Source organism: Filobasidium floriforme (genome assembly GCF_021052385.1).
Source record: "Filobasidium floriforme strain CBS 6241 chromosome Unknown HD553scaffold_2, whole genome shotgun sequence".
Lineage (NCBI taxonomy): Eukaryota > Fungi > Basidiomycota > Tremellomycetes > Filobasidiales > Filobasidiaceae > Filobasidium > Filobasidium floriforme.
This window is the reverse complement of record NW_025763623.1, coordinates 1,282,610-1,308,701: the sequence shown is the minus strand read 5'-3', so window position 1 is coordinate 1,308,701 and position 26,092 is coordinate 1,282,610. Positions and strand designations below refer to the sequence as shown.

At 52.7% G+C, this 26,092-nt stretch overlaps 11 protein-coding genes across 11 annotated transcripts; 6 read left to right on the top strand and 5 right to left on the bottom strand.

Moving 5' to 3' along the window:
* Positions 1-421: 421 nt before the first annotated feature.
* HD553DRAFT_339118 (uncharacterized protein) lies at positions 422-1,789 on the top strand (the record flags this gene model as incomplete). The annotated part of the gene is made up of 5 exons (XM_046182410.1): positions 422-597; positions 706-845; positions 933-999; positions 1,080-1,659; positions 1,724-1,789. The coding sequence occupies 5 exons, from the start codon at positions 422-424 to the stop codon at positions 1,787-1,789; spliced, it is 1,029 nt and encodes a 342-aa protein (XP_046039837.1).
* A 776-nt stretch (positions 1,790-2,565) lies between these two features.
* On the bottom strand, positions 2,566-4,403 carry HD553DRAFT_304809 (uncharacterized protein). Its single transcript, XM_046179069.1, has 6 exons — positions 4,124-4,403; positions 3,930-4,021; positions 3,729-3,832; positions 3,336-3,621; positions 3,197-3,260; positions 2,566-3,095 (listed from the first exon to the last, which is right to left on the bottom strand). Exons 1-6 carry the CDS (start codon positions 4,238-4,240, stop codon positions 2,811-2,813), a joined length of 948 nt encoding a protein of 315 aa, XP_046039836.1. The 5' UTR covers positions 4,241-4,403; the 3' UTR covers positions 2,566-2,810.
* Positions 4,404-4,770: 367 nt separating this feature from the next.
* Positions 4,771-5,800, top strand: HD553DRAFT_267008 (galactose-binding domain-like protein; the record flags this gene model as incomplete). Its single annotated transcript, XM_046177511.1, has 5 exons — positions 4,771-4,967; positions 5,063-5,123; positions 5,211-5,306; positions 5,446-5,555; positions 5,695-5,800. 5 exons carry the CDS (start codon positions 4,771-4,773, stop codon positions 5,798-5,800), a joined length of 570 nt encoding a protein of 189 aa, XP_046039835.1.
* Positions 5,801-6,537: 737 nt separating this feature from the next.
* HD553DRAFT_339115 (putative Hsp90 co-chaperone Cdc37) lies at positions 6,538-8,485 on the bottom strand (the record flags this gene model as incomplete). The annotated part of the gene is made up of 6 exons (XM_046182409.1): positions 6,538-6,574; positions 6,651-7,079; positions 7,143-7,621; positions 7,700-8,210; positions 8,309-8,367; positions 8,450-8,485. The coding sequence occupies 6 exons, from the start codon at positions 8,483-8,485 to the stop codon at positions 6,538-6,540; spliced, it is 1,551 nt and encodes a 516-aa protein (XP_046039834.1).
* A 415-nt stretch (positions 8,486-8,900) lies between these two features.
* Positions 8,901-11,339, top strand: HD553DRAFT_304803 (putative cytochrome c oxidase polypeptide iv mitochondrial precursor). Its single transcript, XM_046179068.1, has 6 exons — positions 8,901-9,194; positions 9,551-9,579; positions 9,795-9,927; positions 10,650-10,714; positions 10,787-10,840; positions 10,934-11,339. The coding sequence occupies exons 1-6, from the start codon at positions 9,039-9,041 to the stop codon at positions 10,974-10,976; spliced, it is 480 nt and encodes a 159-aa protein (XP_046039833.1). The 5' UTR covers positions 8,901-9,038; the 3' UTR covers positions 10,977-11,339.
* Positions 11,340-11,359: 20 nt separating this feature from the next.
* On the top strand, positions 11,360-12,891 carry HD553DRAFT_304801 (mitotic spindle checkpoint-related protein). Its single transcript, XM_046179067.1, has 8 exons — positions 11,360-11,510; positions 11,644-11,678; positions 11,753-11,794; positions 11,874-11,962; positions 12,047-12,181; positions 12,262-12,378; positions 12,475-12,623; positions 12,717-12,891. Exons 1-8 carry the CDS (start codon positions 11,451-11,453, stop codon positions 12,744-12,746), a joined length of 657 nt encoding a protein of 218 aa, XP_046039832.1. The 5' UTR covers positions 11,360-11,450; the 3' UTR covers positions 12,747-12,891.
* On the top strand, positions 12,869-15,749 carry HD553DRAFT_304798 (mitochondrion protein). The gene is made up of 12 exons (XM_046179066.1): positions 12,869-13,096; positions 13,175-13,256; positions 13,319-13,416; positions 13,479-13,868; positions 13,945-14,037; positions 14,117-14,248; positions 14,320-14,405; positions 14,472-14,586; positions 14,650-14,748; positions 14,817-14,958; positions 15,020-15,151; positions 15,213-15,749. The coding sequence occupies exons 1-12, from the start codon at positions 13,028-13,030 to the stop codon at positions 15,395-15,397; spliced, it is 1,623 nt and encodes a 540-aa protein (XP_046039831.1). The 5' UTR covers positions 12,869-13,027; the 3' UTR covers positions 15,398-15,749.
* Positions 15,750-16,341, bottom strand: HD553DRAFT_347762 (uncharacterized protein). The gene is made up of 2 exons (XM_046183320.1): positions 16,165-16,341; positions 15,750-16,082 (listed from the first exon to the last, which is right to left on the bottom strand). The coding sequence occupies exons 1-2, from the start codon at positions 16,278-16,280 to the stop codon at positions 16,001-16,003; spliced, it is 198 nt and encodes a 65-aa protein (XP_046039830.1). The 5' UTR covers positions 16,281-16,341; the 3' UTR covers positions 15,750-16,000.
* A 174-nt stretch (positions 16,342-16,515) lies between these two features.
* Positions 16,516-17,854, bottom strand: HD553DRAFT_304792 (E2 ubiquitin-conjugating enzyme). Its single transcript, XM_046179065.1, has 8 exons — positions 17,707-17,854; positions 17,540-17,621; positions 17,367-17,462; positions 17,198-17,286; positions 17,057-17,125; positions 16,918-16,970; positions 16,830-16,855; positions 16,516-16,743 (listed from the first exon to the last, which is right to left on the bottom strand). Exons 1-8 carry the CDS (start codon positions 17,713-17,715, stop codon positions 16,634-16,636), a joined length of 534 nt encoding a protein of 177 aa, XP_046039829.1. The 5' UTR covers positions 17,716-17,854; the 3' UTR covers positions 16,516-16,633.
* Positions 17,855-18,048: 194 nt separating this feature from the next.
* Positions 18,049-21,327, top strand: HD553DRAFT_292030 (putative DNA binding protein). Its single transcript, XM_046178395.1, has 15 exons — positions 18,049-18,203; positions 18,278-18,415; positions 18,486-18,658; positions 18,739-18,832; positions 18,909-19,043; positions 19,126-19,333; positions 19,412-19,505; positions 19,574-19,628; positions 19,699-19,797; positions 19,859-19,931; positions 19,975-20,307; positions 20,370-20,481; positions 20,541-20,697; positions 20,762-20,923; positions 20,989-21,327. The coding sequence occupies exons 1-15, from the start codon at positions 18,108-18,110 to the stop codon at positions 21,295-21,297; spliced, it is 2,238 nt and encodes a 745-aa protein (XP_046039828.1). The 5' UTR covers positions 18,049-18,107; the 3' UTR covers positions 21,298-21,327.
* A 49-nt stretch (positions 21,328-21,376) lies between these two features.
* HD553DRAFT_103337 (uncharacterized protein) lies at positions 21,377-24,584 on the bottom strand. Its single transcript, XM_046176389.1, has 5 exons — positions 24,252-24,584; positions 23,420-24,137; positions 22,682-23,321; positions 21,596-22,613; positions 21,377-21,529 (listed from the first exon to the last, which is right to left on the bottom strand). The coding sequence occupies exons 1-5, from the start codon at positions 24,313-24,315 to the stop codon at positions 21,498-21,500; spliced, it is 2,472 nt and encodes an 823-aa protein (XP_046039827.1). The 5' UTR covers positions 24,316-24,584; the 3' UTR covers positions 21,377-21,497.
* Positions 24,585-26,092: the final 1,508 nt, after the last annotated feature.

Here is a 26,092-nt window from a genome sequence, read left to right as displayed (position 1 = left end):
ACTGGCATGCTGATAGGGTAAGGAGGCTGAGTTAGGGAAGCTTAGGCTAAGTTGAGTTAGGCTAACTTTAGACTGAATGGTCCAGATGAAATGAAAATATGAAAGATAATCTTGATAGTGAACTTAGATTATGATCCCTTTTTGGGAGCTTTTGGTCAGAGGAAGGACTATAGATCTCGCGCGGCGACGGCGACCGCCGATTATTGTTTTTCTAGGCGCTTGGAACAAACGGCTCACTATAGAAAGCGCGAAGTCGCGAAGTCGTCATCCGTAGCGGGTCCCGAGGTCAGGGGTCACTGATCTGATCAATCACATCAGGACTTCCCTTTCTTGTCGTGATAACGGGCTGCCACATTCATTACATCTTGACCGTATCTACACGGTTTCACAGAGGCTGTCCCATATCCCATATCTTGCCAAGATGGCAGCGACGACGACTGAATCGGCACGCCAGGCTATTAACCTCAGGACCTTACAACGGTGTGACCCCACCATCCGGACAATCCTCGATTCGGCGAGCTATGTGGTCCTGTACAAATACCTCGGTGGGAAATGGACTAAGGAGGGAATCGAGGGGAGTTTGTTTGTGTATGAGAGGTGAGTCTCGCCGTAGCGATAGGGAACAAGGTCGAACATGGATTTGGGCTGATGAGCTGATCTTCTTCTTGGGAACGTCAAATTCGACCTGGACCTTGATATCGACAGGACGACTGTGCCGCAGCACGGACTGCTCGTATTGAACCGGAATGGAATGAACAACTTTATACGGCACTTGACACCTGGAACCGAATTGGATATCCAGGGGCAGATTGTACACGTCTCGGGAGGAGACGAGAAGCACGATGGTGAGTTGCGTTTGCAGGCAGCAGATTCGACAGATTCGGTCACGATAGGAGCTGATAAAACCGATGTTCTTCTAATCTTTCTGATAGGCATCTACGGACTGTGGTTTGCAGGAGGGGAACCCGAGGCTCAACGGCTGATCGACGTCATGAACCAGTCAGTATCGAAAAAGGTCGCGCTTCCTACCTGTCCGTTGAGAGAAAGGGGATCTCGACGTATCCCTCTCGCTTGGTCAGATCTATCAACCGGGCCAGCAATGACGGCGGATCTGGTGCCACGGATCCGACTACCGCATCTACGAATCAAGTACCGACACAGCCTACGATGATGGACCTGTTGGCGCGTCTGACCGTAGCCCCATCAACACCTCCTATACAATCAAGGTCGCCAGCTTTGGCCTCGTCACAGAGCGCCCAACAATTCCAGACTCAAGCTTCGCCCCGCCCCGAACCTTCACGGTTGACCGCATCCGTTTCGGACCCATCTACCTCGCTCAAACAACTCCTCGGTGTCATGTCTCCTGTTCAAACATCTGCCACGCCCGTTCGAACGGGTACACCTCCACGAAGAGCTCCACCGGATTCGCCCTCGGTCTCACGGCCGCGCGCAAAGAAGGGAGATTCTGGGTACATCCCCTCGTCGGAACGTAATGTCGAGCCGAGCGACGAAGGTTTCGACAAGGGGGCGGCAAGGGTGGCCATCCTGGGAGCATTAAAAGGAGGTCAGGCTGAGGCTAGGGGAATACAATCGGAGAGTATCGAGCCGAGTAAAGAGGGTCAGAGGGATTTCGTCAGGGGTTTGTTGAATTGCATCCACGTGAGCCCTCGTTGCTCCCAGAGCCGCTTGAAAGGCGGAGTGCTGATATGGTATGACTCGGCAGACGGACAAGGAATTTGTAGAGGAACTGTATAAGGACTATCTGCGGAACAAGGGGGGCGGACGATAGTTGATTGTCGGAGGAGCGGTGGACTTCTGGAAGCATTAGGCCATGATAGCAATAATGCTCTGCTCGACAGCGGGATCGGTCGCTGTCTGTCTTGACGTTCTTGACCGAATGCAATATGACATACCCATCGCGCCGCATGAGCTACCATTCGTCGATAAGACGGATGCCATCTCACCACCTGGTACGTTCAAGGAGCTTGCTGCCTCGGGTACAGCTTCTTAATGCGCTAAGGAAGAAGGGGATAGTAACCGGTAAGCCAAAACCTTTGACAGAGAGGGTGGGCGGCCTGTTTCTTTGGGTTTCAAGCTTTGATGTTCCAGACATGGTCCCCTCTGACATAGGTCGGGATGGGCGGGACATCAAGCCGTTGCGGTGAAGGTTGCCCAAACTTGGGTATCGGGTTGCCAGTGGAGTTGGGGTCGGGATCGATTTGAAATGTCGGAAAGGGTATGGGATCCAATCCGTAAAGAGGGTCCCTAATTGGTGGTTGGGATGGATTATTGAAGTTGGGGGGAGAAGGTTGACGAGGCGTGGATTGACCTTTTTGTTACTGGGCCTACTTAACTTAGCAGTGCTGGGGTGTGTTTCATTTGTATGAGAAGAGATCAGCATACGATTTCCAAAAAGTGAACAAACGAACGAAAGCGAAGCAGTACTCTGCACGTGATACGTGGAAGAACGCGACTCTTTTACTACTTGGCTACTTAACTGATCAGAACACGGGTCAGGGTTTGGCCGAGACTTTAGGCACATAGATTCACTCATCTGCCGTCGTGCAACAATGAACGCGTCTCTCAAGGCAAATATCAACGGCCACATGACATGTCCTGTGTATCTGCGTTGGTCTGATTTGGGTGGCAGCTCTGGAGGAATCGGTTCTCGATTACAAAAGCCACCTGCATATATGCTATCGTAGTGATATGACAACGTGTTACCGGAACATATCGTTACCCTTACCCAGAATACGTTTCAACAAGTCGCTCTCCTATCAACCGCGGCAGTGTATCGTGATTTATCCGCCTCACACGCTCTTCAAGAAGCCCTCCACTGCCTCCCTAAATTTCGGCTGCAACTCGACCTCGTCCACCTGATGGCTCGCCCCTTCCATCACCCCAAACTGCATCTTCACCTTCGCCCCGGCGTCTTCCTTCTTGTCCTTGTTAGCGGCACGTTCCCACCTTTCGAACTGTTTAGCCGGGGTCGTCTTGGACCAGGGGAAACTGCGGTCTTTGCCTGAGAAGAGGAAGAGCAAGGGTGTGTCCGTGGGGAGTTTGCCAAAGGTTTCCGAGAGAGGTCGATGCGAGGGCTGTATGATACGATGAGATTCGGTCAAGGAGCGTTTTGCATGCGGTGCAGCGTCGGTATGTAAGCAGCGCGATCAGACGATCTAAGAAGGTCAAGACTCACTCCTTCCTTCTTGTTCTCCTCGGGCTCCTCAGGCAGGTCCGAGCTGAAGAAATCATCATCCCCGCTAGGATTCCCCATCGATCAGCTATCAACATTGCATCCTTTCCTTGCCTTGCGTCGTGATAGCAGCCAAACTCACCCCACGCAAAGCAGACTCCACATCCGATAAGCCGTCACCCTCTCCATGCCCCAAGCCTCCATAGCCACCTCCTTCGGTACCATCTCCTCCCCCCTCCCCTCCTTGACCATCTTCTCGGCCAACTCGCCCGCCTTGATGACTTTTGGGTCGTCGAAACATTCCCTATCCGAGACGGGAGCTTGAAGGATAGCGCCCTGGATCGGGGTAGAGGTGTTGTGCGTGAGGAGGTAGGTCATTATGTCTTGACAGCCTGTGGAGGAACCGAGGATCACGATGGTCTTCTTGCCTGCGGGTTCGAAGACAGTTGGATTACTTCAGATTATTTGCTTTGAGGTACAACGACGGCTAATGGTGTCCGAGAAGCTGGAGATCGACATCGGGAAGCGTCCTCACCTTGCGCTCGAAGGTGTTTCACGGCAGCTTCCAGCTCCTCCGCATCCTGCTTCAAGGACCCGATCGCGAACCCATGTAAAGCCGAGGTCCAGTACGGCTGAACACTGAACATTCGTCACCGATCCATGTGTGACATAACATAAGATCTCAGCCTCATCTTCATAGTGAAAGCAGGCCAGGAAGGCAAAGTATCAAACTCACGCCGTCCACCCGATCTCGGAACACATCTTGCTCAGAGTGGCTTGATATGGTAGACTGACTATCCCATCATACAGACCGCCCATCATGATCAACTATTAACCAGTAGGTCAGTAGCCACAACCAAGAAAGTGAAAATATCAGCTTCTTACTCCTCTCATGTCAGGACAAGTTGGATAGATGTCCGTATCGCTCACCGCCTTGTCGCTGTTCAGATCTCCGTTCAAAAAGATCGGCAGATCAGGACCTTTCGGGACCTTGTACCTCTGCAAGACTCCTTGATAGGATTCCACTTGTGTGCTTGAGGTGGACATGACGGCGTAAAGGATTCTGTTGGAATGAGGGTCTGTCGTCGGGGTTGATGACGAATCGGGTCGGGGGGAGGGGTTTGTTGCTGGTTTTGTGGGTGTTCAGCGTCTAGCAGCCGGCAGTGATGTTGTAACGATGGAGACGGACTGAGGAGAGTCTAGGACGATCAAGGCAGTTGCCACTATTATAACATTGACGACAACATAGGTCGAATTGAAGTTCCCCTCCTAGAACCTTGGACCTGCTGCTGACCCGACGAGGTCGAGTTCGGAAGCAAAAGTTGGGTCGAACCTCCTTTGTTGACGATGTGAGAGGTAGTGCTCACAGCTAGCTTGACCTCTCGTCGGATCTCCTGTGTACTGTGTGTGTATATATACATGCTAGCTGTGGCTACTCAGAAAGAGGTCAATTTGTTCGCGAGGCAAGAAGCACCCAGTGGTATCAGATTACCTTCCCTCGCCTTCTTCGCTGGGACGTACACACCACCACGACGGAATGACACCAACCTGAAAATACCTCGCAACTCGTTCGCGAAATGTCTCTCGTCTCCTATGGCAAGTCCCTCAGCTTACCTACACCCAGGCTATTCCTCCTTGCCTATGATACGACGACTGAACGGATCTGCTTGATTGTGATAGATATCGGCAACCTCGCCAAATGGAGCGTATCCAGCCGCAAATTCGGGTTCGGCTTGCAACACTTGCGTGATGGCAACGAAGAGACTTTCTGGCAGTGAGCTCTTCCTCCTCAAAGGATCTCTTTCGAATCGGAAATCGCTGACGAGATGATTCTGAATCTTTCCTCTTTTGTTTCATCTTCGTTTTCAGATCAGAAGGTCCTCAGCCGCACAACATCGACCTAGCTTTCCCCCGTAAAGTCTACATCTCCGTAAGCCCCAACCTTATCACAACTTCTTCAGTGACCACCAAGCCGAGCCGCTTCAAGCTGACCATCTTCTATTGTTGTCTTGTGCAGTCGGTCCACATCTGCCTCTCACACTCGAACGACGATTCATACACCCCTGAGCGGATCGGGATCTTGTTGGGGACGAGCCATTACGACCTTGTCGAGGTGGGCAACCGGAATGCCTTCTTCATTCTTGAAATATGTCCAGGATGGTCGGCTGATCATTCTCTTGCCTCTCCTATTTCGCTCCCCATCTTTCTATCCCTGCTTGGATTTCGTATAATCCCTTTGAAACTCCTCGCAGGTCCGCTCGCTCCACCTCGATAAACCGGACGGGTGGGGGATCTACGCGTTGCGCACTGTTAACCGACAGATCGGCGAGGGGGCGGATGCGATCGTCGAAAAGGAAGAAGGGTGAGCTTTGACACGTTCGAATTATCGATTGTTCAACTTGGAAGCAGAACATCGGCTGATGCAGTGATAACTATCTCGCCGTGCTTTCACCTTCGCACCGATCGTGCTGATACACCGGTTACGCTTCCACGCCATCCAGTCCACCCATGCCGGCGTTCCATGTTCGAGTCCAGATCGTCGGTAATCACCTGAATGGCAAAGACACGCATGTCCGTGGGATCAGGGTGTTTGGGGTACCTGGGTGAGCCTTTTGTCCTTTCTCTCCTCGATCATTCCGCCAAGATTACATATTTAGTCGAGATCACCGTTGCTCACCATCGCTATGGGGGAACGTTGTGTAGGACGGCCGTAAGCGGCACAACGACAGAACCGATAACACCAGTCCCGGCAAATCCGAGATCGACATCGACTAGGCCGAACCCGCCCGTCGATGCTCGGCGTGAACAAGCGATAAGACTGATGATGGAGGGTGAAGACGGTCTGATGGATGACTTCACCAGCCGAGAGTTTAGTGTACATCGAATCGTGCGGTAAGGGTACCGGAACGTCCTTCGCCTGGGCGCCTTGTGGGCGGGGGTCTGAGGCGACGACCCGCTAGAGATGACGAGATGCGAGGCTACTTCTTCGAGCCGATTGCGGCTGGGAAATGGATTTATCAACCAGTCTAGACCCTCGACGAGCCAGCACAACAAGCTATATGCGGACGGACACCATCAAGCGGGATTAGGAAAGTCCTGGACCGATGGGGCGAGGTTCAGGTTGAATTTGCGGTCCACTTTGTACAATAATATCAGCGGCGACCTGGTCCGCCGAGAAATAGTACCTTGCTATCGACTTTCATGAGATTCTCCGCCCCTGACAACCGTCGACGAGTTTCACATATCTGATAGACGTTTCATTACATGTTCGTTACCCACTCCCACATCACCTCGCGAGCCTTGTCCGCAAATGGTGGTCGTCGTCATTATCGCAGTCCCAGCGTCTAATCTTTGCCCGTCATGTCTCGCACTCCACTTTCACTGCAGAAAGGAGAACACGGACATCAGCTACCACGATTCAGAAGGGAAATGTTTGCGACGATCCGCGAAAACGCACCTAAAGCTCAGCATCCCCCCTTCCTGCATTTTCCTGACAATCTCCTCTGCCTCTTCCAAATTCATCCTCTCGAGCACCTTGTTCACCTCGTCCAGACTCTCCGACTTCATCGCCCTCTTCAGATTCTCTGGGAACCCCTGGAAATACTCCCACTTCTGGTTCAAAAACACCTTGATCTCCTCGATATCCACCTCTTGCCCTTCTTCCAAACCCTCGATGACGAGGTTTTCCGGGACAGGACCGTCTGGGATGTTGAACCCGATCTTGGTACTAGGATCTTCGGCGACGAGCTGAATCGTCTCGCGTTCCCCTCCGCCAGATTGAGCCTGTTCGATCTTGATCTGCGCGCATCGGGTGGACATTCGATTGTATGTGTCGTTGACGTCGGTCTGGAAGACGGACTCCGCCTTGGGTCCGCCTTGTTGCATCCTGCGAACGATCTCGAAGGTCAGCGTTGAAGATAGATTTCAAGCGTTCAACCTCAAGACTCACCTCTGGAAGAACAACCTCACCCCATCTTTACCCAATTTCCGACAATACTGGATCATCAACCCCTGATGCACACACCTCTTCGCCCTCTCGCCCTCTCCCTTCAACTCGGCCTCGAAAGCCTCGGCCAAGAGGGCGTCCGTGTTTCGCTCCATGAGGATCGAAGGGTCCTTTTGGATGAACTCCCAGGACTGGGTGTATCCTCTGAGAGGGAGACGAGAAAAGGCCGTCGTACTAGGTGTCATCGAAGGGGGTTCGTCTAGGTCTTCGATATCCTCTACGGGTTCGGATTCTTGGTCGTCGGGATCCGGTGTCGGGCCGGAAGTCGATGCCGAGTTCTGGTTGGTGGAGGAGGAAGATGCGGACGGGTTGAGAACCTCGATCGTAGACACGGTGGAAGACTTTGAAGCGGGTTTGGTCGCCTTCTTCTTCTTTTCCGACTCTTCCTGTTCCCAAGGAGAAGGCAAGGCCTTGTTGATGTGCTACGTAAACACGTCCCCCTCTCATCCAAATCAGCCAAACATGCTCAGATCATTGTCCACCAAAGTCTAAGCACTCACCCCTGACGAGAACCCTTCCTTGATATCATCACTCGTAATCTTGCTCCCCTGCTCCTTCTCCTCCTTCTCGACCAACCCCCTCAACTCTTGATTCCTCTCCTTCAACTCGACCTCATGCTTCTCAATCTCCTTTCCCAAAACCTCTCCCCAAGCCTGATCGTCCGCATCAGACTTCGCAGCGAGCGTCTCCTTGGCGGAAGCGTAGATCCTGATAAGGAGGTCCAGGATCATCTCGTCGTACGTGGGTTGCTTTTCGTGCCCGGTAGGAGGTTTGTCCGGCGAAGGGGAGGTTTTCAGCTTTTCTACCGTTTGGCTGAAGATGCCTCGGGGCGAAGCCGAACTGGACGAAGAAGATGATGAAGTAGAAGTGGAGTTCGTGGCGGATGTGATGGATTCCCTCAGAGAGACCAGTCGAGGGTGTAACACGTCGTTCAGGGCGATCTCGGCTTGATAATGGGCGATCCTGGCTCGACGAGCGTCTCGTTTCTCGAGAATGTCACGGCGTTTCCAGCTGCAATAGACCAAGTTGAATTTAAAGAATCAGTAACGTGTGATCCTGTGGTCGATCGCGATCCGACTCTTTGTTGCCAAAGACCAGCTTGAACGCACTTGATCATACTCCTCTTGTCGATATTGGGATGCTCCTCGATGTCGGAATCGTCCGACAACTACAAGAGCAGGCCAGAGCGAGGTTGATCAGCCAGGCAACTCTTGTACAGGTTGAGGTTTTCCGCCGGAGGTCTGACTTACTTCGAGCTTGTCCCATTTGTTGTAGTTGAGAGGCATGATGGCAAAGCGTGGATGTGTGTTGTATGTCTAGCTCGAACGGTATAGTGGGTTTATTGAGCGAGTTGGCAAGAGACTACGCTCTAGATCGTTGAATGTTTTGCGGATGTCGACTGTCAAGGCTCGTTGATAGGCTAGCTAACTAACCATTAGCTATGAGCGCTGTGATCCCAAACATTCCATCAATTCGAGAAGATGACGATTCCAGAATGCTCTCGCTGCTCGCTGGATATGATCAACCTCAAGGTCGACCCAAAGTCTAAGCTCAAAGATACCGTAAACCAATAGCGTCATACTTACGTACTGACAAGCACCCACTTTTTAAGATGATCCAGCGAAAACACGTTGGACGCGTGGGAAACTGGCGATTCCCCCCTTCGTCTCGCTCTCTCGCTCTCTCGCGGTTCTCTCCGGGATTCGACGAACCACAATCAATTCAACTCGCAACGAACAGGTCCCTCGTTACCAATTACCAATTATGCCAATTACCAAGTTGCACCTTGGACCCCCATCATCGAGCATAGCATAGCGTCACAACCCCGGAGCGCACACGATGTTCAGCTCGTCCTTCCGTTCCCTCCTCAGGCCTACCGCCTCGGCCATCAAGACCTCGACCACCGCTGGATTCAACGCCAGGTCGACCGTCAGGGCTTTCAACGTCTCGGCCATCAAGAGCGCCGGACATGGACCTCCTACGCTTCAGGGAGAGGTGAGTGGCAGGGGGTGCCGAGTGCTTCATGGATAAGGGTTGGACTTGAGATGGAGAGAAGAGGGTTGGTCGGTTGGTGGGAAGAGAGGACGGGGTTTAGGGGTCTGGAGTTGGAAATGGAGGCCCCTGAAGAGAACGATGTCAAGGAGGACAACAGACCGATCTCTCGAATCCCGAGCTCTACAAAGTCATCCCCGACAAAACAATAGCCGAAACGGTCCAGACAACCCCAATAGAACCTCCGACCTCTCCTTTCCCATCTCCGCTCTCACTCCCGGTCTTTCACACGAAACCATACCGTGCGATAGTACAGCTAGACTGACGAATATCCCGTCCCAATTCCTTATTGTACATAGGGTTCCCCCGCCGGTCAAGTGCCTACCGAGTAAGCTCTCGATTCTCGCATGGAATGTGGGGTGGTCACGATAATGAGTGCTGATCTTGCCGTTTTATGTTTCCATTCCATACGCGTTATCTATCCATCTTCACCCGAACTACCAAACCATCTGCCTGATGCATTCACCATTCCCTAACGCCATAATCCTCCAACCCACCTTCACCCTCCCCGTTCGACCCCACATGCACCGCCCGACCCTACAGCGAAAACCAATCCACCGGTCTCGAGCGATTCGAACTCCTCGGCAAGCTCGACGGCGTAGACGTCTTTGACATGAAACCCTTGAAGGTCGAGAGGCTGGGTACGATGAAGGAGCCGATCTCGGTCTACAGTTTGGTGAGTCGCCTTTTTTCAGGATTTGAGGGGTTTCAACCTGGGAGGGGTCAGGGGGATTGGGGGTTTCGGTTGGAGAATGCGAGGACGTGGAGAACGCGACGGGCAGTGGAGAGGTCGTAGGCGAACCGGCCAATGTCGCAAGGAGCGAGTTAGCTGTGGATGCCGTCGAACGAGACCCGCGAACCGTCCGATCGGTGGCATATCTCCCCAGATGGGAGATCACCTCAGCTCGGGATGACGGAAGAAGACCTGCAGACAGGAGCAAGACAAACGCGAATGCGATAACCAGCCGGGAAGATACGTGGACCCTAACGCCGGACAGGCGGATGAGTCTGGTGTAACAGGCCGGCTTGCATGGCCTCATTCCTCACCTATTGGGTGTTCGGCCAATACGGCTGCAATTGGCACTCGCTTAAGAAAGTTCCGTACGCGTCAATGAGGGGGATGGAGGAAAAGATACAAGAAAGCTTGGGAGATTAAGTCTCAGTCAGAACCTTCCGTCAGGAGGGGCAGCCGAGTGAGGGTCGCTTGAATGAGCGACTCTCGAACGCAAAAGGACGGCGCGGATTGCGATCTCTCGGAATGTCGTAGCGGCCGGCCTGGAATTTTCCATCTTCTTTTCGCGAACTGTCTCGTGTCTGGCCGTCAGGCGACCGTCCCAATCAACCGGGATCGAATCGCTGACGACCCCCATCTTTTTGTCCTACATTTCTTACCGATAGTTCCCCGAGAGGAAGATCGGTTGTACCGGTTTCCCCACCGACTCTCACGACACCATCTGGTTGAGGTGAGCATCTGATCTGTGCCAATCTGCGCGAGGATCTAGAAATTGACGGCTTTCCCCGTTGGCGGTGAACAGCTTGGACAACCAGTTGGAGAAGCACAGGTGCCCCGAGTGTGGATGTGTTTACAAGTACGTCGAGTCTCTCTCGCCTCCATCACAACCCGTCGGGAGGATGTACACGAAATGCTGACTTTGGTTGTGTTCCGATGTTGTCGCACACAGGATGGACTTCCAGGGAGACCCCAACGCCGCTCACCACCACTAGATTCGAGTCGTCTCTTTGACTTGTGCAGGCGCAAAAAGTTAGGACGGGAGAGAATTGGCGAGTGGGGAGTCGTTGTAGTAGATGCATAGTGAATAGCGGAGGAGGGAAGAGGAAAACACAAAGAATTCGATAAGGGACCTTTGATTCGTCTCTGTTGCAGTGCCGAGCGGTTCGATCTTGCGCAATGGGAAAAGGATCTCTGGAGATTTGCGTAGATGGCATGGGATGCATGGGAGCATGGGAATGTTTGTGGTCTTGCGCGAATTGCGCGGTTGTTGTATTTTGTTGTTTGTTTACTTTTTCGCGCGAACTTGCTTGATCTCCTTGAAGCAGCTACCGTAAGTCGTTGATTCTATGTATACGGGTCATCACAATAAGTCCAACCTATCGACTGGTCCTGCAATAACCGCTGCAAGCTACAAAAGAAAGTCGGCTCAATCTTTAGAAATCGAAAACTGTTAGCACCTCTTCAAGATGGCGATGAAGCAAGCGACCAGGACGAACCAGGCCATCTCGCTCAAAGGTTCTACCAAGGTGGGCATCTCGCTTCTAAACTCGGGAGTTCCGGTCATCCGGGGATCAAACCGCTGCATTTTCCTGCTCATCAAGTGAGGAGCTCAAGGAAGCTGACTTGAACCCTTCGAATTCGTTCGGTGGATGTTGATAGATTGTCACCGAGTTCTTCGAATACTCTGTCAACAGGCAAGTCCTTCCACCTTTCATCCGCAGCCGGCCGCTTTAGCTGATCGCCAGCTTTGTCTTTACCGGATCAACAGTATCTTGTATCAGAGAAACATATACCCTCCCGATGATTTCCGGTTGGTCTCTGCTTGGCTTCACGGTCTCCTCATCGTTCGTGGCTAAATGGGGGTGGTTTGCAACGGGAAACATATATAGAATGGTCAAGAAATATGGTTTGCCCATGCTCATTACCGCGGACGAGGAGTTGAAGGCATACTTGGAGACGATCTTGAAACAAGTTCACGGTGAGTCTGGATATTGCCATGTATTTATCTGATTATGGAGACAGTTTTGTGCTGATGCTCGATTTGATCTCTGGTCTACTCTAGAGTGGCTGATGCAAAAGACGATCACGAGGCTGGTACTAGCGATCACTTCCAAGGAGACGTTGGAGACTGTCGAACGGTGGCAGTTTGATATCATCACCGAGGATGAGAACGGGACTGGCGAGTCGAGCGGGAGCGGTAAGTTCTGCCTTTCATGACGGCTTGGAAAATGACGAACGGCTCTGACACGAGATACAACGTCTCGAACACATATATAGCTGCGGCTTCTGGCAAACCGAAAGAAAAGACGGAGAAGGAAGTTCAGGTCGAGATCAGGGAGATCATGAAGCAGATCACGGCGAGCGTAACGTTCCTGCCCGTCTTGGAGGAAGAGTGTGAGTGGCGTGATATCGATGCCGATACCGCCAGGAGATCAAGATCCTGTTCCATCTTGTGTTCATACTCCCTTCTGGCTACCGGTCTTCATGTAGGCTCCTTCACCTTGCTGGCCTACACATCGACACAAGACCCCTTGCCTCTGCCTGAAAAGTGGAACGACGCGGACCCTCATCTCATCGACAAGGGCAAGGTGGAGCAGGTCAGATTGAGGAGTTTCAGCACCAATGTGCACAAGATGGAGGTGAGTGCGCCCGAAGAGAAGGACGTAGAAGGGGTGGAGAGATGTCAGCGACATTTTACTGAAGAGCGGATTTGTTTCGGTTGTGTATAATAGGCAATGGTCGCCTACCGGGTTGGCGAGTAGACGAGACCTGGCACGGATGGTCCTTGACGATTACGAACACTGCGGTCTCCACTGTAAAATAGATATACCTGTAACCTTTGACCCTGTCCGATGCATTACCCTTACGCAGTCTACTACCTACTTATGTCGAACGACATCACGTGATCTCAATCCGCGGCGCCGAGAGCTAACGGTCGATCGAGAATATCCGAGGTCGATGCATCTTCTATTCATTCTTGCTATTCTTGTACCTGTGCTTGCTGAATCTTCGAATCCCTGACGGACTCAACGGACGTACCAAGATGGATCCTCACGCTCAGGAGAACCGGTCGGCTACGGTCGAAGAGGTTGACGTGGATATCGGTTTTCAGGTAAGCCCATGGACCGCCCTGACTCGTCATCCGAAAGTTGAGCCTAACCACCGATCTTTGTCGTACTGTCCGACACAGCCTCGGACGGAGGAACCTCGACTAGCCGCCCCTCTCGCTAGTAACATCTTCAGAGATGCTAGGGAGCCAGTGTTTCGAAGAGGTGAGCTGCAGGAATAGCTAAAAGTTGAGACGGCCGAGCTTACCTGCGATCCGGTTGAACAGAGACGCAGGGTGAAGAGGTGAGACAATGGCAGGAAGAAGAGTTCCAGCGCAAGCTGCGCGGGGAATATGAAGAGATGCAACGGAGGTTGCATGAGGTCGTAAGTTCGAGCTGAATCAAGCGGGATTAAGGTCATCGCTTATATATACTCGCCTGATGCAGGTCGAAACCTCTATGGACCACCCGTTACACATCTCGTCCATCAGGATCCCAAACCCACCTCGAGTCACGAGACCAGGATTCCTTAACTCTCTTATTAGCCCTTTCATCTCGAAACCTTCTACCTCGCCGCTCTCGATTCCCTGGCTGAACCCGGCAACTACTAGCGGGGCTCCTAATCCACCTCAGACGTTACACGAGATCCTCTTGACCACCAAAGCCATGGCCGCTCATCTGAGGGGTTTCGACATCTTCCATGACGATGTCGACGTCAAGTTCCAGCCTGCTGAAGGTGGGGCTGTTGGGGATGTAGATCTCGTGCTGGGTGTGAGAGAGAAGGGCAGGCTGTTCTTGAAGGGAGGTACCGAGATTGGTGGGGGAGAAGGTGGTGCTGTGAGTCGCTTGACTGTCCTTGGGATTGCCGCGAATCTAGCTGAGAACGTTCTGGTATTTCTGGGCAACCTGATAGAACGCCACTGCTCGTCTGCGAAACGTCTTCGGGGGTGCCGAGACGGTTGAGTTTAACGCGACGTATGGAACGAAGACGAAATCTGCCTATCAGGTCGGTAGCAACCGAAGATATGCACAATGCCTTCGGAGCTTTCGCTGATGAGAGCGATCGTCTCCCTTCCCTGTACCAGCTCGCGTTATCGACACCTTTGCTCGCTTCGCCTTTGCTCAACTTGTCCTTGTCAGCCTTCTCTCTTGATCGGGATAACACGGCTTTTGCCGCCCACCGAGAACGATCAGAGGGGGGTCGAGCTAAGATTAGTGTGAGTCTCACAACGCTTGTTGACATATTCCTCGGTCCTGATGTGATTCCCCTGGCGCATTTGGGTTGTAGGCTAGAGCGCCTTGGGGGACTCACGACCTGATATACGAGTTCATCAACAGAGAGATCGGAAACCTTACTCCCAAAGCATCCATCTCGTGAGTGTAGCAAGCTCACCGAACCTGTACATGAGAGGGATCTCACTGGAAAACGCCTCCATTCAGCATTCGAGAACTAGCTTACCCCTCGACCAAAGCCAGTCTTGTGCATACCTACACCCGCGATACGAGAGATGATGCTTGGACGGGGTCAAGAGGATCTTTGGTGAAAGTATCACATGTAAGTTGTGATTAGCAAGTGCTGTAGTACGGCCATTAACAGCTATTGCGATGGATATTCTAGGAATTCGCGGGCCTCCCATGTAGCTCGCCATCGGCAAATTTCTTCAAAAGTACCGCTCAGACCCAGTTGTCGAGGATGATCTGGCCGGGCTCCGGTTGGGTAAGCGATCGAGATGCAGGGGTAGATCATATGAGCTTACGCGGCTTCAAACATAATATGTCTTTCAGCATTACTCCATTGCATCCCTCTTGACCATCTCCGTGCCACTCTCCCCTTCGGGCAAGACCGCTTTGCCTGACAGGGTCTTCTTGGGAGGCCCCAACAGCGTACGGGGATGGAGGATTGGTGGTATGGGACTGCGGGATGGTCGTAAGTCATTGTTAAAGCAGTTACAAGATCGGTCACGCGATACTGATACCGGTGACCTCAGACGACTCCCTTGGAGGTGATCTGGCGTTCGCTACGGGATTGTCCGTATATGCGCCGTTCCCCGCCAAACCTGAATGGCCCGTCAAGCTGCATGGATTTATCAACACTGGCCGCGTCACCGCATGGGACTGTCGTGAGTACTTCCCGTCGACCACGCTAGAGCTCGGAGATTGAAGTGTTGTCTCATGTTGCAGAGCGAACATTCGGAAACAACGTGAACAAGCTGTTCTCATCACCGAACCTGAGTGCAGGATTCGGGCTGCTCTACAGGCTGGATCCTATCAGGATCGAGGTCAATCTAGCCCTCCCGCTTGTTGGCCGTAAGGGAGAAGGATGGGCAAGAGGTCTAGGAGTAGGAATCGGGCTCGAATTCTTGTAGTTCGCGCGACACACCGTCAAATTCACCATGAAGCATAAGGCTTCGGCCCCAGATCGACTAGCTGAGTGAGATAGTCTCGAGAGGATCCCGTGAATCAGCCACCGAGAAGCATCGTTTGCCATAGGGGCCACCTTGCCTACGGTCAGGGCCGCGAAGTCGGTCGCTTTTGTTGAAGTCTTTCCATTCGGATCGACCAATCATTTCTGTTTTTCGGATGAGATATAGCGAGGGTGCAAGCGACGCCGTATACCTTGATATTCTACTATCCCCGGAGAGCGCCACCAACAGGCTCTGCCTACCGGCCGCTCTTTGCAAATCATGACGGCAGCCGGATGCCTTTTCTTGAGACCCGGAGGGATGACCAGTTCATATACGTGAAGCTTCCTTATGTTCAGCAACGATCTGAAAACCTAGGCGATTGAGGCTGAATGATCGATTAGGTGTCGTCGTTGTGATTTACTATTTGATACAAAGCCGCCAAGGCTTGCCGAGAATCCCGCCATTCCTCATCCAGGACTCCTTCCTTCCTGGATCCACCGTTCCTGCACCCTTCCAGACTATTCCATCGCCTTCATTCGTGTGACGCCGTGATGATGTATGGGCTTAGAACCCGGGAACGAGGATTCCACCAAAGTTCCTTACGGCGAGGACTCCGAGGGCGAAGGTGGTGACACCGATGGCAATGCTGTATATCGCCCACAAGAATGTGCTGTCAGTCATCCAGGACTAGTGGCGTGTCTCCGGACGAAAAGCCAGGTCAGACTCACTTGATGTTACCAGCTCGGTGTTCAGGGTTGACGACCTGGTCGTTCCAGAACCAGGTCAAGGGGCTGGAAGCTCCGGCGCCGATAGCGAGAGGCTGTTGAGGTGCTCGTCCAGACATTTTCGTAGTGTGAGGATCGTGAATGTATATGTTTGTATCTACTAAACACGGGAGATCACCTTGGTGGGAGCGAGCCTCAACTGCACATCATGCTCAATTACAAGTTGCTCGCTGCTCGAGGTTGAAAAGAAGGCGAAAGCCGCGCGAAGTCTATGGTCACACGATCTGCGTGACGAGTCCTCGACGAAACTATCAAGAATAGCAAGAATGCCGCCTGAGATCTTGAATCTTGGGTCAGGCTGGAAGAAGTGTCGTCATAAGATTGATAGTGTAGTTACAATAAGCTCTACGAGGATGAGCCCATCCCCTTGCATAACGTATGAGGATATTCGAGATGTTACGCCTCCCAACATCTAGGCCAAAACCTTGTCAAAGGATTCCCGTCCTACGCTTCCTCCTCGCATAGAATTGGTCACGTTCTTGGCGAACAGATCACGGTTTCTTCGAAGGTCTTCGGCGGCATCTGTATGGTGTAGCATTGATGATGTACGTCGAATCAGTAAACGGCGCTGTACAGATGGTGGCGATTTCAGCAACGTTTGAGCGTACCTTTGTTCAACGGGTCGTCAGGGTTACTGAGAACAAGATAAACGTTAGGCCCGTGATCTCTGATCTGAATACTATATTAAGGACTCACGGCTCGAGGAACAGATACTGCAACCCGACCAACACGGCGTTCAAGCTCAATACCTGATTTCAGATTTCAGGTTCAGCGAATATGTAATCAGCTACCAAGACCCTGGTGAACGATCGTAGGCGATTCGTCCAAGACTTACGGGCTTCCAATCTTCACGCAGAATGTTCAAGCAGACATTCCCCTCTAGATCAAGGTTAGGATGGTAGATCTATCGGTTATGTTGTAAAAGCAACAAATCTTAGCCTCGGCCGGTATATCACACGACCAGGTGGGAACGGACCTTCTGGGTACACTTGACTTTCGGAGCTTCGTGTGGGTAGTTGGGGGATATGTTGACGGTAAAGTTGAACGATCCGCCTTTATAGAACCCTATATAACGTTCAGGTCGACAAATCTCAGCATACGATCTCGAGTGGTAAGAGCTCGGCCGATGCCGGCGTGGAGCGCACCTTCGTCCGGGTTGAGGATGATCTTGAAGTGCAAAAGATTGGCCGGGTCAGGGAAGTCGGTCTTCATAGTAGGAGGTAGATCAAGCTCAGTCAGGTCTGATATATCGAGACAAACAGATTGACAAAGAATGAGTATCCTTAAGGTAAGAGTCTCTGGGGTGAGAATGACTCACCCTTCTGTACTCGGACTTGAGCGGCAGACGTCTTCGGCTTCTTCTTGGCCGCGGCCTGCTCATCCTTTTTGACGGTCCAGATCTGAGTAGCAGTATCCATGGAATGAAGACGCTGTCAGAGCCGGTCTCGGGCTATACAAGGCTGATAAGCAGGGAAAATGATTCACCTTGATCATGATGGGAGGTCTCTTCGAGCTTTCTAAAACCGGTTCTTGTTCAACGTTTCTCGTTCTCCTTTCTCTGGTAGTAAGAGGACTGCTGTGATTGTCGTCTTTGAATATCGTGACTTGGACAAGGGGGAGGGGACTTCACTACTTTGAGGAACAAGGAATGACACTGAAGAACATGCAATTGTGATGAGTGCGGTCCACCGGCGTGAGGCGAATCGGCCGAGGATAAGATCACCGGAAGCAGATTATAGTTCCGGTGGAGGTCGATGATATCTCGAGCAGCAGGAGCAGCAGTGCGATGACTTTGTACACAAATTACTACATATTCGATCTGGAAGAAAGCGTACTCAGCCTGGTACGCCAGCTGAAGCCTAGAATGATTGGATAGCGTAGACCTCATGGAAGTGGACGATCTGGAAACCAGGCCGGTAGCTGGGCCAAGGCCCATCCAGCAGCTCAGTCAGGACGTCGTGAACAAGATTGCAGCTGCAGAGGTATAGATCGTCTTCCGGACATCTATTTACCTATCTGGTCTCTGAAAGACAATCACTTCTTGGTTTTGATGTAGATCATACACAGACCTTCCAACGCTATCAAGGAATTGCTCGAAAACTCGCTTGATGCGGGAAGCACCAGCATCAAGGTTACGGCCAAGGATGGCGGTCTCAAGAGCATGATGATCACCGATAACGGGCATGGTATCAGGGTAAGCGATAATATTCTCAATTCATATGATAACGCTACTGAAACCATTGCTATGGATCTGTCTTCTCCAGAAAGAAGATCTCCCGCTATTATGCCAGCGATTCGCTACATCGAAACTACGCGCCTTCTCCGACTTGCAATCGCTCAACACTTATGGATTCCGGGGAGAAGCGCTGGCCAGTATCAGTTTCGTCAGCAGGGTCAGCGTGATCACGAAGACCGCTCAAGAACCGACTGGTTGGAAGTGAGTCGAAGGCTTGAGCTTAAAATCCTCCTGCGTGTTGAGTTGCTGACAGACCGAGTCGGATTGATTTGGGGATCCAGGGCGCATTATAGCCAGGGAAAGCTCGTCGCGCCAAATAGAGTGGGATCGGCCGATCCGAGACCTTCTGCTGCCAACCAGGGTACCATCATCACCGTGAGCCGACCCGCCCTTATCAATGTCTTCTGCGCACGCGCCTGATCAGGTAGTAACGCTACTGTACCGTCTGCAGGCAGAAGACCTTTTCTACGACGTTCCGTTAAGGAGGAAGAGCTTCAAATCGGGAGCGGACGAATACAACAGGATCATCGATGTCGTGACGAGGTATGCGGTGCATAACCCGCACGTCGCTTGGGTTTGCAAGAAGGTGAGATAAGATCAGGTCCTTGTCGGCTCCTGCCGACCTTTTTCGCAGACTAACACAATAAATCGATATTATGACTCTTCAGCATGGTACCAATCAGCCGGAAGTCTCAACTGCATCCGGCTCGAATTGTTTGAGCAATATCGGCTTATTGTACGGTTCAGCCCTCTCGAGGGAACTCCTTGCGTTCGGTCCGGCTGAGGATAAAAAGTTTGGGATCGTCAAGGTCCACGGGTATGCGAGCGGGGCGGGGCACAATGGCAAGAAGGGAATCTTGTTGTTGTTCATCAACAGTGAGTTCAAGCCCAAGCGCTTTCAGACATCACGGAAAGTGTCTGAGCGAGTATTGATCTGCGGTTCTGGGTCTACAGATCGATTGGTGGAATCAAACAAGTTTAGGAAAGCGATCGAGGCGCTGTATACCGCCTTCTTACCCAAGGGCTCGTACCCGTTCGTGTATCTCAGGTAAGTCTGCGTTGTCATTCGAGCGATCGCAAATGCGCTCGACTGATTAGGGGTCGTCATACGTACAGCTTGGAGATCGAGCCACATCGTGTTGACGTCAATGTGCATCCGACCAAGTCCGAGGTGAGGCGATCCGATAAGTGGCACAAGGAGAAAAGCACCTGAGCAAGAAGTCACGCGCTCTATTCGGCAGGTTCACTTCTTGGACGAAGATGCCGTTGTCGAGCTGGTGATGAATGAGATCTCGAAGGCTTTAGCAAACGCCAACGCCTCAAGAAGCTATAGCGTCCAAGTAGGCTTGCTTGACACCCTCAAGATCGCCAGCATCGATAACTGATCATCCTCCGTGCTAGACTTTGTTGCCCGGGGCCTCCGAGCCGAATGTCAAGCCAGTCGAGCGCGATATAGGCAAGTCAACTAAGGATCGTTCGGAGGTTCTGCCCCACTAACATGGTGGTGCTGTTATTAGTGCCCCGAGTCGGACCAAAAACAGTGGCACCCCAGCACAAGGTCCGCATTGACCCATCGGATCGGAAATTGGAATCGATGTCGCAGTTCGCCAAGCGGAATCCTGACGAGATGGATTCTGCTCAAACGAAAAGGCGTAAGACGGCGGACGGGATGTTCAGCCAGGGTTTGACGGTCACGGCACAGGCGGGTTCCATCGCGCCAGAAGTGCAGATCGTAGATTTAGAAGACGAAGAGGATGACATCGGCTTGAGCAGGAATATTATCGAAACAACAACGAGTCTGAAGAGCATCAAGAAATTGAGGCAGTTGGTCGAGAAGAATGGAGACGCTAGTGAGATTATTTAGCGAGTAGTGTATGCAAAGCATGAGCTGACAATCGGCTCTATCTGACAGGAATTGATGCGATCTTTGCTAAGCACAAATTCGTCGGAGTCACAGATACGACCACTCACGCCTTGATTCAATACGAAACCAAGCTATACATGATACATTATGGACACTTTGCGTGGGTCTGCACCGGGTCGTCAATCTGAAGGCGGGAAGCTGACCTCGAGTTTTGTCCAGGCGAGAGCTGTTTTACCACTTAGGCCTGCGTCAGTTCGGGGCCTACGGGTGCGAGATTCTCGAACCCGCCCTGGATATCCGAGAACTGCTGAGGATCGCGGTAGACGCGGAGGAAGAACTGGTGGAAGCGGGACTTGACCCCGAAGATATCATAGAGGTGGGCCTGTACGAACCTTCATATCGCGAATCATTGAACCGATTTCAACCATCCGTGTTATCAGTCAACGACGAACCTCCTGGTGGAGCGAAAAGAGATGTTGGAAGAATACTTTTCAATGAAAATCGATGACCAGGGCCGCCTTGTATCTCTGCCCACCTTGTTGCCTGGTTACAGCCCGCCGGTTGAACATCTGCCGTTCTTCATGTTGTGTCTCGGCCAACGAGTGAGTACACCACGAATAGTATACCTTTGTTACGTACGGGACTGACATTACGAATGCTGTGCCAGGTCGACTGGAATGCAGAGCAAGCATGCTTCGACACCTTTCTACGCGAGCTGGCACGATTTTACGCACCGTCCGCTCTTCACGACACGAGCCCTACTTCCGAGCAAGACGACGCCGAAATGCCTGCCGACGATATTGATACGACTCAGCAGCAACGAAACAATAACGCCCACGAATTTGCGAGGCATCAATTGGAACACGTCCTGTTCCCGGCGATGCGTCGATACGCCAAGTTTCCGAAAGATTCCATCAAGCACATCACCGAATTAGCCGATGTCAAGGCTTTGTACCGAATATTCGAACGTTGCTGATCAGCGGTCGATCAGATTTACGTCATGTCATGTGTAATATAAGGTCATGTCATCGAGTTCACGAAGCGGCAGATCAGGATAATGGGAATGAGACGGTCGAATTTGGGCGTGAGAGGTATAGGGGAAGAGATTCGGGAAACACGTAGTATACAGATTTACAGGTTCTAGGTCAGACTTGATGATAGCGGCCGCAACGAGGACTAGTCATCTCCGCTACCGAACGTGATCGCGCCTGGGAGAAGACGAAGACGAGATCAATGACAATGGCAACTGGTGATGAACTCGCTCTCGGACTCACTCTCGCTCAAGCCGCTCCTACTCTGCTTCCTGTTGAAGCCCAACATGCTTTGCAGCGCGGCCCTGGCCGGATTACCGTGCGCAGATTGGTTCATCGCGTCGGAAGCCTGGCTAAAGCTCAAGCTGGCCTTGAGCGCCGGATTGTTGTTGGGCAACGTGGGCGCGATCGACAGGGTCGAAAAGGACGAAGGGAACAGCGGGTGACCCGGTCCACGTTCGAGTCCGCCTGGGAGCAATCCCGAGTAGGAAGGCCGGTGGACTTGAGCGGGACTGGGGAGGGAAGGCGAGGTGCTGATCTGAACGCCGACAAACGATTTCGCTCGGACCTTGGGCTTGACATCAGACAGAGATCCAGGGAGATCGGTCTGGCGACTAGGACCGGTAGGGCTCGTCTTGCCAAACGGATCCTTGAGTTCGCCTCGTCCTCCAGCGATCTGAGCTGGCGTCAAACTCGGTTTCTTCTTGTGCGACGATTCGCTAGCGGGCGATTCTTCCTCCTCGACCACGTCCATCAGGGCGGGTGCCATACCGGGCAGAGGACTCTGCGCGTCCTGAGAGGCGGTGTCTTCCGCCGTTTTGACCGGCGACCCATCACTCATCTCCATCTCTTCCGGTTCGACCGCTTGCAGCCCCTCGACCCAGACGTGACCGAACCCGAAATGGTCGTCCGGATGAGCCGACAAGATCGGACTCCCTGCGGTGGTGCTCCCATCAAACACGTCGCTAAGCGCAGCAGTGGTCAAATGTGGCTCTTGTTCGCCTGCGTTGAGCAGATCCCCGTCGCATCCGAGACAAATCCCGATCCTCTCCCACAGAGCCTCGCTCCTCGCCCTGACGGAACGACGGGCCTGTCTGATCCATTCGTAATCATCACTCTCAACGCGGGAGAGTCGGAGATGTTGCTGGAACTCTTCCCAGGTCCAGTCTTCCGGATCAACGGCGCGCCACGAGTCGGGTCGATCAGCCGCCGCCTTGGATTCCTTGGGGAAGGTGGGACGGATGATGTCAAAGAGTTCATACTACCAGATCGCTCACATGTCAGCACACATTTATGAACAGGTCAGTCGATATCGACAACCCGACTCACATTGCTAGGCTGAGCCACGAGCTCGGCGACCTCGCTCGGTCGATCGACGTAGGGCAACAAGACGTCCTCGTTCATCTCCACATACTCTACCGGTTCTAGCTCCATCTCTTGATGTTGCTGCTGGACTGGAGTCTGAGTCTGCCCATCCAAAGCCCTAGAGACGGCACTAGCATCGCTCTCCCTCCTCATACTGAACGAAGTCCCCCTGGCTAGGCTGCTACTCCTACTCAATCCGACTCGCCGGGGGAGAGACTGCGACTCGCTCTGTGAGGAAGCCAAAACGGGGCTCTTGAGACTCTCAGCCATATGCATGACCTGTTCAGGCGAGAGCCCCTTTTCGCCCTCGTGAATGTTGCTCGGCTGATGATGGTGATACGCCGAATCGAACAGGAAACTGGTCCTCGTCACCGGGGTCGAGTTGCCCTTGGTCAGGCCGGCTGAATCCATTGAATCTTGACCATTGTTATTGCTGGTGGGGTTGGCATTTCCACCGAAATCAGCTGGGCCGGGAGATCGAGCGAACGGGGTCGGCGACGTGGGCGAGAGCAGGGAAGATAAATTCGCTGGACCCGAGATGCTGCTCGTCAAGGACGAAGGCGTGAACGAGAACGGCGAGAGGTTGCTGGACGATTTGGTCCGCCTGTCAACGATGTCAAAATGATATTCTTCATCAGCCCCTGTACCTTTCTCCTCCAGAAGCGAAAGCCTGAACAAGCGCGAAACCGGAGCAAGACTGACCTTCTACCCGGCGTCGAAGCCCCACTCCCACCCCCATTCGCATCCTCCCCTTTCTTCGCTCCAACTCCAGCACTACCAGCGTTCTTCCCCTTACTAGGCGCCCTGACGAGCGTCAACTTGCTAAACCCTCCACCCCGATCCCCAGAAGCAGGTCCATGTCCCACATTCCCGAACCCAGCCAACGGCGAACCTAACCCGGGGGAATACCCTCCGCCGGACTGGTAGCTGTTACCTCCCGAAAGGTCGAAATGACTCATCATCCCCCCCAAGCCTTGGTTGGCGACGATAGACTCTCTCCTCGACAGACTCCTCGTCACGCTAGGCGTCCTAGCTCGGGCGGGTGAAGGCGTTTCCCCGTTCGTTCCAGTTCCATTCGCGCCTCCGGGTGTTTGGGGGTAAGGAGTCTCGTCGAGGGGACCTCCAGGGCTGGAAGGTCCATTGTTGTTCCGGTTGAGGTTGTAAGTCGACAACGGGGGCATCCTATGACCTCCTCCGTGTCCCGTATGGCCGGTGGTGGTGATGCCCAACCCGCCTCCTCCTCCGGAAAACGAAGTCGAATACGAAGGCGATCCAAAAGACCCGACCGAGGAGACAGAGTTGTACGAGGGGTGTCGGGAGTGTTGTCTCGATTGCGATTGTCGTTCGGAGATGTTGACGGGTTGAAGTGGGGAGAACGATTGGAGCGGAGAGAGGGCGTTCAAGGTGTGATGACGAGGGGCTGAATTGGTGGAATCGATGTTACATGTCAAAGGTGGGTCATATCGTGTGATCATCAGTATCGGCAGTTCTTATACCAAAAATCTCGAACGAAGCCGTTCTCTAGCAGGCTCACCTTGCAGCCCTCCACTGGAACCCCCACCCGAGCCGCTCCTTCCGTGTCCATAATCTTCAGGCATGCTATATGAAGATTCTCAAAGGTGTTTCTTCACCACTGCGTATTGCCTCGTAAGTCTTCGGCCTCGGCCTTGTTGTATTCTTGCTATCTTCCTCACAGACAAAAAAGATTCAAGGCAGAGAGGATCTTTCGTAGGTGAAAGAGCTAATCCGGGGTAACTTGAGATATATTCGGTGGATCCCGCTGTCTTTTTTTCTCTCTGATGCTTCTCCCTTTTATACCTTCTCTTCGCTTCTTCTATTTCTTCTCCTAGGAGGGAGCGCGAATGCGAGATGGAACGTGCGCGGTGAGAGATTCTCAAAGGATGTTAGATCCCAGGTGTGATGTGTATATCGGGGAAGGAAACGAGGATATTGCGAGGTGGTCCTGAGCTTTAAAGGAAGTCTTGCTCGCAGTAGTGGTAGCGGGGTGTTGTTGATGTGAGAAGAGGGTCCCGGTCGTGTGATCGTCTGACCGGGATGCGCTGTCTTGCTGTCTTGCAGATCCTCCTACGTCCCGTGATCACTCGATCACTCGTTTGCAAGTGATCAAGTGATACTGTCACGTCGTCACCCTCGTTTCGTACTGGATCGTCAAACTCCGTTTCGGACGGACAAGTTTATTCGAGAGGGGTCCTTTGGGACGTCGCGAGGGTATATCGTACTCGGCCAACCGAACCGACGAGGACGATGGAGAGTATCGAAGCAGTGGTGTGTTTCTCTGGGATGATGGGACGATGTGAGCTATGATCGCTATGAGCGACCTCGCTTTCTCATTCCTCTGGCTGCGATCATATATCGTCGACACACGCCTGCACCTACTCGGCCAGTCGTCGGTGCTGACCGTCAAAGGATGGGATCGTCACTCGCTCTTCCCCCTCCTGTCCCCCCTGCTGCCTGTGCCCTCCACTCGTTGTGCCCGAGGTCACCATGGTGCTCCATGCGGGGGAACACACAGGCACGAGCAGATCGTTGCTTCCGCTTGGCAATGCCCCAGGTCGGGACGGGAAAGGGAGAGAGGGGGAAAATGCAATGACGTGCCGGGCGTTGGGAATCCAGAGCGCGTGCGTTATACGAGCGACACCCCCCCTGAGAACGTGAATGTGAGAACGTGGAAGCCGCCGGCAAAGGTGTATCGTATTGTCGCATGGCGCATGGGCGCAAGAGGGGGTCATCTTCTTGTTTCAGCTCGTCTCGTTTCAATCTCGTTTGGCGTTTGGCGTTTACGTTTTCGACGTTTCACCTTAGCGCAATCGTCCTGGCCGATGATGACAGGCCGACGGCAAACGTCTCGATCACCGATGGCGTTCCCGGCCGCTCGTTCATTTGATCATTTGTCGTATTCTTGACGTCCGGATGAGAGTCCAACTCCTATTTTTCGATCCTTCCAGGCGAGTCGCCTCGACCGCTTTCGTGATTATTCAACGGAGCGCACAATCAGACCTTCTGTGGGGGGCAAGTCCACTCCGACACTCCTCAGCATGGAAGATCTCTAGGGCAACGCACACAACCGTCCCAGTCTCCGCGGTGAGACCGTGCGCGACTTCGATCTTATAGTTTGACCATGTTAGTACACGTTCAAGTCTTCAGGGTTGGGTCGTGTACACTGTAACCAGACGCCTTCGTTCGTGACATTGCTGTACAGTAGACGCTGTGTCAACTATCACTATCCTCGTCGAATTGATCGCTCGAGGCGTTGTGGTCGTCATTGGCCTAGCTTTCGTTTCAACTGACTGTCCTCGATGACCGTCCCACGTGTGGTATACATATCATGCCGGAAGTCTGCGAACTGATAGTATG

Bases quoted from the DNA above. Each gene is read 5' to 3' on its own strand.
- HD553DRAFT_304809 (XM_046179069.1), bottom strand. From the start codon at position 4,240: ATGTCCACCTCAAGCACACAAGTGGAATCCTATCAAGGAGTCTTGCAG. The intron at 3,833-3,929 runs GTGAGTTTGATA...ACGAATGTTCAG, and splicing joins TCCGAGATCGGGTGGACGGC to TGTTCAGCCGTACTGGACCT. The intron at 3,261-3,335 runs GTGAGTTTGGCT...GGGGAATCCTAG, and splicing joins TGGAGTCTGCTTTGCGTGGG to CGGGGATGATGATTTCTTCA.
- HD553DRAFT_304803 (XM_046179068.1), top strand. From the start codon at position 9,039: ATGTTCAGCTCGTCCTTCCGTTCCCTCCTCAGGCCTACCGCCTCGGCC. The intron at 9,928-10,649 runs GTGAGTCGCCTT...TCTTACCGATAG, and splicing joins CGATCTCGGTCTACAGTTTG to TTCCCCGAGAGGAAGATCGG. The intron at 10,715-10,786 runs GTGAGCATCTGA...GGCGGTGAACAG, and splicing joins CACGACACCATCTGGTTGAG to CTTGGACAACCAGTTGGAGA.
- HD553DRAFT_304801 (XM_046179067.1), top strand. From the start codon at position 11,451: ATGGCGATGAAGCAAGCGACCAGGACGAACCAGGCCATCTCGCTCAAA. The intron at 11,511-11,643 runs GTGGGCATCTCG...GGATGTTGATAG, and splicing joins CGCTCAAAGGTTCTACCAAG to ATTGTCACCGAGTTCTTCGA. The intron at 12,379-12,474 runs GTGAGTGGCGTG...GTCTTCATGTAG, and splicing joins GCCCGTCTTGGAGGAAGAGT to GCTCCTTCACCTTGCTGGCC.
- HD553DRAFT_304798 (XM_046179066.1), top strand. From the start codon at position 13,028: ATGGATCCTCACGCTCAGGAGAACCGGTCGGCTACGGTCGAAGAGGTT. The intron at 13,257-13,318 runs GTGAGCTGCAGG...CCGGTTGAACAG, and splicing joins GGAGCCAGTGTTTCGAAGAG to AGACGCAGGGTGAAGAGGTG. The intron at 14,406-14,471 runs GTGAGTGTAGCA...GCCTCCATTCAG, and splicing joins ACTCCCAAAGCATCCATCTC to CATTCGAGAACTAGCTTACC.
- HD553DRAFT_347762 (XM_046183320.1), bottom strand. From the start codon at position 16,280: ATGTCTGGACGAGCACCTCAACAGCCTCTCGCTATCGGCGCCGGAGCT. The intron at 16,083-16,164 runs GTGAGTCTGACC...GGCGATATACAG, and splicing joins CACCGAGCTGGTAACATCAA to CATTGCCATCGGTGTCACCA.
- HD553DRAFT_304792 (XM_046179065.1), bottom strand. The intron at 17,126-17,197 runs GTCCGTTCCCAC...CATAACCGATAG, and splicing joins AAGTCAAGTGTACCCAGAAG to ATCTACCATCCTAACCTTGA. The intron at 16,971-17,056 runs GTAAGTCTTGGA...ATCTGAAATCAG, and splicing joins TGCGTGAAGATTGGAAGCCC to GTATTGAGCTTGAACGCCGT.
- HD553DRAFT_292030 (XM_046178395.1), top strand. From the start codon at position 18,108: ATGGAAGTGGACGATCTGGAAACCAGGCCGGTAGCTGGGCCAAGGCCC. The intron at 18,659-18,738 runs GTGAGTCGAAGG...TTGGGGATCCAG, and splicing joins CAAGAACCGACTGGTTGGAA to GGCGCATTATAGCCAGGGAA. The intron at 19,506-19,573 runs GTAAGTCTGCGT...TCATACGTACAG, and splicing joins TACCCGTTCGTGTATCTCAG to CTTGGAGATCGAGCCACATC.
- HD553DRAFT_103337 (XM_046176389.1), bottom strand. From the start codon at position 24,315: ATGCCTGAAGATTATGGACACGGAAGGAGCGGCTCGGGTGGGGGTTCC. The intron at 24,138-24,251 runs GTGAGCCTGCTA...CCACCAATTCAG, and splicing joins TTCCAGTGGAGGGCTGCAAG to CCCCTCGTCATCACACCTTG. The intron at 23,322-23,419 runs GTCAGTCTTGCT...CATCGTTGACAG, and splicing joins GCTTCGACGCCGGGTAGAAG to GCGGACCAAATCGTCCAGCA.